This window comes from Pundamilia nyererei, unplaced genomic scaffold, assembly GCF_000239375.1.
Source record: "Pundamilia nyererei isolate P.nyererei 1_Seehausen unplaced genomic scaffold, PunNye1.0 scaffold00118, whole genome shotgun sequence".
In the NCBI taxonomy this organism is placed as follows: domain Eukaryota; kingdom Metazoa; phylum Chordata; class Actinopteri; order Cichliformes; family Cichlidae; genus Pundamilia; species Pundamilia nyererei.
The window spans coordinates 950,265-956,264 of NW_005187519.1; the positions used below are offsets into that span (position 1 = coordinate 950,265).

At 46.3% G+C, this 6,000-nt stretch overlaps 1 protein-coding gene across 3 annotated transcripts in view; it reads right to left on the minus strand.

Moving 5' to 3' along the window:
• Positions 1-6,000, minus strand: part of LOC102212933 (nck-associated protein 5-like) — a 179,164-nt gene that overhangs the window by 100,567 nt on the left and 72,597 nt on the right. The window contains exon 1 of one of the 3 annotated variants that reach the window (XM_005742239.1): positions 5,299-5,713. The exons of the other annotated variants lie outside the window; for them this stretch is intronic. Within the exon in view, the coding sequence (XP_005742296.1) occupies positions 5,299-5,327 (29 nt within the window). The 5' untranslated portion in view covers positions 5,328-5,713. Of the gene's footprint in view, positions 1-5,298; positions 5,714-6,000 lie in introns of those variants that run through there. 3 annotated transcript variants of the gene reach the window in all.

Below are 6,000 nucleotides of genomic sequence, written 5' to 3' on the forward strand. Positions count from 1 at the left end.
GATGTACTTTGTTGAAAGTGACAAGTAAAGGTCACTAAAACTCAGTAGTATTACATCTTCAATTGAAAAGTGAGCATGGTGCACATTTAGGCACAAAGCAACATTTTCAGAAGACTTCAGATTAATATAAACATTAAGGATGTTTTTCTGAAAGACGCACGAACATGTTCAAATTACCATCAGAAGGTTTTAATAACACCACTCCAGTGAGCCTTTCCACACAGGCTTCTCAGCTTTAAAAGTCCAGTAACCCTGAACAGTGCATTACTGCCAGAAGATGCAAATGCTAATGTAGCACTTTTTGCATGTTCAGTGCTATAAATGCACCCACATACATATAACCAAGTCACACATTTCATCCATTGTTCTGTATTTCACACCCCGGCTAGCCTGCATTGAGGTAATTGGGGAACAGAGACTCATGTGTACTACTGTACTACAATGCTAGAAGGTTCTGCTGACTCATGGAGACCATGCAGAGGCTACAGGGTATTTTACAACAGCTGTCAACACATCGTTTTCAGAGAAGCAGGCAAACAGTAGCCCTTTACAGAAGCGGACAAACGGCCACTGCATATACAATAAAGACAAAGGTGCTGCAAACAAGACGCATTTGAGCCAAGGGTCAGCCATCTCTACTGCAATCCACCTCTGCGGGCACACATATGTGTCCTCAGTGTTCCTGGGCAGCTGTTGCAAAAGCCATGGCATTAATATAACTATTCTCCATGTGTGCTGCAGGCAGTTTTTCATGCATTTAGTTGCATCGCTTTACTTAGAGTCACTTTGCACTGTAGCTTCCATCTTTAAGTATGTCTGGTCCCAGTAATTCTCTTTTACGTGTTCACAAAATTGCCATAGCGCTCCTGTTCTTGCCCTCTGGCATGTTGGTAACCAAGCAGTTAAAAGCATCTGCACGCTGCCGTAATTCACTCTAAGTAAAGACTGTCACCAAACGGCTAAAATACAACAAGAGAAGTGTTTGGAAAAGAGTTTTACAGCTTCAAAAGGTGAGCTTCTCCAGCAGCCTCTCTCCATTTCCTTTCCAGCTGCGCCAACACCTTCAGCCTCTGGACACGGTCCCGCATGTTTCTCTCACTATTATCCGACGATTTACAGCCAAGATAGAGGGGAGCTGAAGTTTGTTGACATTCCCCGCCCCCGTGCAACCTCAAATACGACACTGACCCCCTTTTCCAACCTCATGAACGGCTCGCTCCGTTGAAAGCGTCACCGTGACGAGGAGAGAAATATGAAACAAGTGGGAGCGCTGGCAAATCAGGCTTAGACCGCTTTGAGCAAGAAAACTTGTGAGGTGCATGCACGCACTGTGAAAGTGTGTCAGCATGTGTAAAGTAAACAAGGACAACACCATATTATCTTGTAAACTGTTGGCATGCAGTGCTATGACCTAAAAAACAAATCCAATTTGGGGATTTGCTCCCCCCCCCCTTCCAACACTAAGACTTATCAATAAAAGCTCTTACAAAGGAAAAAATTTGCAAGCCAAGATGCTTTCTGTACAGAGGCAATATTTTAAGCCAGTTTTGACTGGAAAACAGGCAGTTTAAATGCAAAAAAAAAACCCCAACCCAGAAGTTTTCGCACCTTTTTGAACTCAAATGGAGCAAGTTCATCTGTTTAGAAACCACAAAAATCCTCCAGCTCTAATGACATCACTTAACAGTCAGCGAGGGTGTCTGGGCAATGCTTTGTCTCCAGGCAAAACAGTCAGCTCATGCAATAGACCATTGATAGCTAGCAAATAAAAGCCTTTTATTGGTTATAAATTGTGTCAGACCATTAAACTTTATATTTTTCCCGAGTGACATTGCTCTAACTTGAGCCAACGGGGAGACAGAGGAGGATAGAAAAAGAAAAAAAGACATCTGATAATCCAATTGTTCTGCATTTCCAACTTGTTAACATCCAAAGCATGAGACTTCAGTTGGAATTAAATGTGTTGTGGATGCATGCATCCAAAAAAATAGCTGCGTCGCAAAATGTCAGGATTCTTTACCAAGCTTTTTTTTTTTTTTTCAGATGATGTATTGGCAAAAACAGGTTTGTATTAGCCTGACGGAGCTCTGCATACTGTTTTTAGGGATCCTATGTGCAGTTTGAGGGGGATAGGGGGGGAGGAATGCATTCAAAGCAGCCTTAATTGAGCTGGATGGCCTGCAGTCACAGAAGCAGAGTGTCTCAACAAGACTCAAGTGGGCAAGATCCTGAAATGTGCCTCACACGTATACATCATTAAACTGGCTTACGGCTCCACGGTGCCGATCAGCGCTGCAAAGACTCTGGGAATTATATGGGAAAGTTTGTCTGGAAGGAGCCCTCAACCCCCTCCCTCCTTTAAAATGAAAGTCCTCTGGCTGTCAATGAAGGGGAAGTGCCCCCATGCTGAGGCCCACTGGGCCAGCCATTGAACAGAGGGACATTCCTCAGTAATTCTGTTTGACCTGAGCCCAGAGTGGTAGCTGAGGGTCACCGAATACAGAGCGCCACATACGGGGAGGAGACCAAAGGGGAGGAGGAAAAGTTGGGAAAATCGGATGCACAGGAGTGAGAGTGAGGCAGACTGGTGGAAAGAAAATACAGTCGTCTTTTCTCAGCCTTTGTTTGACAAGTAAACACTCAGGTTATGTCATCTGTCAAGACTGTCCTCCAACAGCAATCCCGTAGGCTGTTTCATAAGCTGTCAACGTGACATGAAAATGTGTTCAAGATGCAAACAACCTCTGGTGGTGCTGCGAAGAAGTGCCAGGTCAAAGTGGTCAAAAGTGCTTGGTATGAAAGCTGCTGGACTTCTTTGAGGTTCTTGAAGATTTTGAGGAATCCAGATATTTGACCTGCAGCTGAAGGCTGTTGTAGTAGATGCATCAAGTTCACTTAAGCAACAAATACTTTATTTTAACCCAAACCATCATTTTCTTCTATGAATAAACAGTAATAGCCTCTGAAAACACCCCAAACTGAAAAATAGGCCCACACAGGACTCAAGACTCAGTTTCCTGGTTAAAAGTTGTCTGTTTTTGGCATCTGTGGTACACTTTGTTGATCTGTTTACAGAAATCAAATAAATTCTGCCCACATGTGAAGCTGTAAAGGTGCATCAGTCCTTTTCAATCTGCTAGCAAAAAACTGGAAAACAGCCCAAAATCTGCAGTGTGGTGGGACTACTGCTGCACTACAAACAGGGCAAAGAAACCATAGATTTTTTTCACAGCTAACTATGCAAATAATCCTCAAATATAGCAAACTCTAACATGCTTCTCCAGCATATTGTAGGGTTGACTGTTTTCCCCTTCAGTGGGGATGGTTGTCACGTTCCAGGAAGGCTTATGTGGGTCCTTTAGGCTCAGCATCCAGCATCCAAACCACTGCAGCACTCACTGTTTACTCCAACCAACAAACTGATGGCAAAACTTCCACCAGCACGTGATGAACTCCTTTTGACCGTTAAATCAAAGCTGGCTAAATGTAGGACACACGATGCAGTAATGAAGTAAGTGTGTCATAAAAGAGTGTGGCACCGGGGGCAAACGGGGGGCGGATGATAATAATGGTTGCACTGTGGCATGGCTGGGATGGAGAGAATTACAGTTTTAATTCTATAAAATCAAATCCCTCCACTTGGCAATCCTCTTATCCAGTAATCCCCAGGTAGGTTTCAGAGAGGGCAACAGGCTCAAACTGCCCACTGTGGCAACACATCTGTCTCCCCCGTGGTCGGTGGGGTTGATATCAATGACTGCTCCTGTGCTCCCCGATAAACGCTCTAAACTGAAACCAGACCAAACAGCTGACACATGTCCACCCTCAATTTGTCTCCTTTTCCATCCTTTCCAATAACTTCTTCTTGGTGGCCTTCTGAGAACCAGCCAGCAGCAGGATTTAGGGGTAAATAAATCAAGGTTGGTTCGCGTAGGTGCTTCTGACGTCTGCAATACTGGTGCTACCTTTTTTGCGGTGGAAACTGGGCGTCAGGAACGTGCTGGTGCAAAAGAAATCATAAACAAATAGCAGATAACATGGTGTGTGTGTGTGTGTGTGTGTGTGTGTGTGTGTGTGTGTGTGTGTGTGTGTGTGTGTGTGTGTGTGTGTGTGTCGGGGGAATCCGGGTCAAGTGTGAAGCTGAGATTTTAGGGCTTTGTTTGGCCGCTCGCTGCTGAATACCTCAGTATATACCTAAGTGCCTCATATACTGGGGTACTGCTGCAACCGTAATGTGCTTTAAGTTAACACCTTTTAATCTGCTGTTTGTTACCCTTCACATAGATTGCCTACATTCATTGGCATTCCCAGCTGTAAAGCATCCACTCCATGCCAGATGCTATTTTTTGCTCTTGTGATGGGAAGCACCAGTTCCCAGGGCAAAAAAAAAGCTCTCTTTAACTCAAAAAAAGACAGAATGGCATTTCTCTCTGGCGCTTTGACAACACCAGCAAGAGAGTGATGATACCTCCCATGCTCTCCCATGCTCTCATTTCTCTATTCCCCAGCAGTTCTGTTTATAGAGATAACAAAGTCAGCCCAAAAACATAAAGCCGCTCCGGCATCCCTGCGATGGCTGCAGGCACCAAGCACTGAGCATCTATCTGTCTGCTGCAAATTAGGCTGCTTATAAGGGAAGACACCCCCCCCCCCCCCCCTACTGACCTGCCGTGACTTTGACACTGCAGGTCTTAACGGCACATCACTGGGAAAGACTATATATACATAATATTCCATATTATTGTCCACCACCTCAACCAGTTCAGCTCATTTCAGTGTGGGATTAGTGGGCTGGATAGGAAATCTTAATCTGCCTGAGCAAGCGAGACAGAGAGAGTGAGTGTATAAGGAAAGAATTGAAGCCTATGCATTCCTGCACATACAAATCCCTGCAAAGCCGGGCTTCTTTAACCTCCACTTTGTCTGTTTCCTGGTGTTATCAGTCAGAAACAAAGTGGGTTGTTTTTTCTATGCAGCACCCCTGACCCCATGCTGTTGCCACTAGCAACAGAACATGCAATTCCCCTCGCAAATCAGTGCAAATCGCACATGTGTGCAGTCCTTCTATATGAAACATGTCCCCCTCTGGGGCATTACTTGGAAATATTGCAGCTCGGGACAAAGTAAGGAAGCCTAAACGAGGTAACAGTGAATCTGCCGGCATGCATGTGATGCACATCTTAAATCCCCAAACAAGCCAAGCGTACTTCAGTCACAATCAAATCTTACAAGAAAACAAGGTTTCTTTCTTTCTTTTTTTGCCATGTCATGAGCGGCTGACGCCGGCTCGCTCCTTACCCTCGTGGAGACGCAGCATCCTGGTGCATTCAGAGGACACGCATGGTAATCCACTGGCACGCTTTCCTCCTGCTCCGCAGCTGCTGTCCGACTGATCCCGCAGATGACAAAGTTTACATCCACAAACAGAGCGCTGCCGGCTCTGCCCCGGACTGCCTTTCCCTCTTCCTCGCTCTCAAAGTCCTTGCTTCCCACCCCCCACCCCCTCCTTTTTCCCCTACTCTGCTGCCTCCCTCACTCTGCCGGCGTGCACCGACTTCTCCCGATACACCGCTTTCCCTTCTCCCTTCCTGCTACATGCACGCTTCCCTCAGCGCTCCGAGGCTCCTCTTTACACACACGCACAAACACACCGAGTGTTTTGTGCCTCCGATCTGCCGCCCACCACCCCACCTCCCGGCTTTATCTTTCCTCCGAATATTTCTCTCCTCAGTCTGTCTCCGCTTCTATCTCTTTCTCTCTCATGCTGTCTGTCTCCGAGCCTCCCTCTCCCTCTCTCTCTCTGTGACTGCCTCCCTCCTCCTCTTCCTCGGGCTTACAGGACGTTTAACATGTGTTCAGGGAGACGGCTGCTCTGCTGCCTCTCTGAAGGTGGATCTTTCCTCAGGGGGGGAAGAGAGGGCCGGGAGGCTGGGGTGGGGGTTTGCACGGAGAAGGAGGAGTTGGTTTTTTTTAGGAGGTGGGGGGTGACAACAGCGTTGT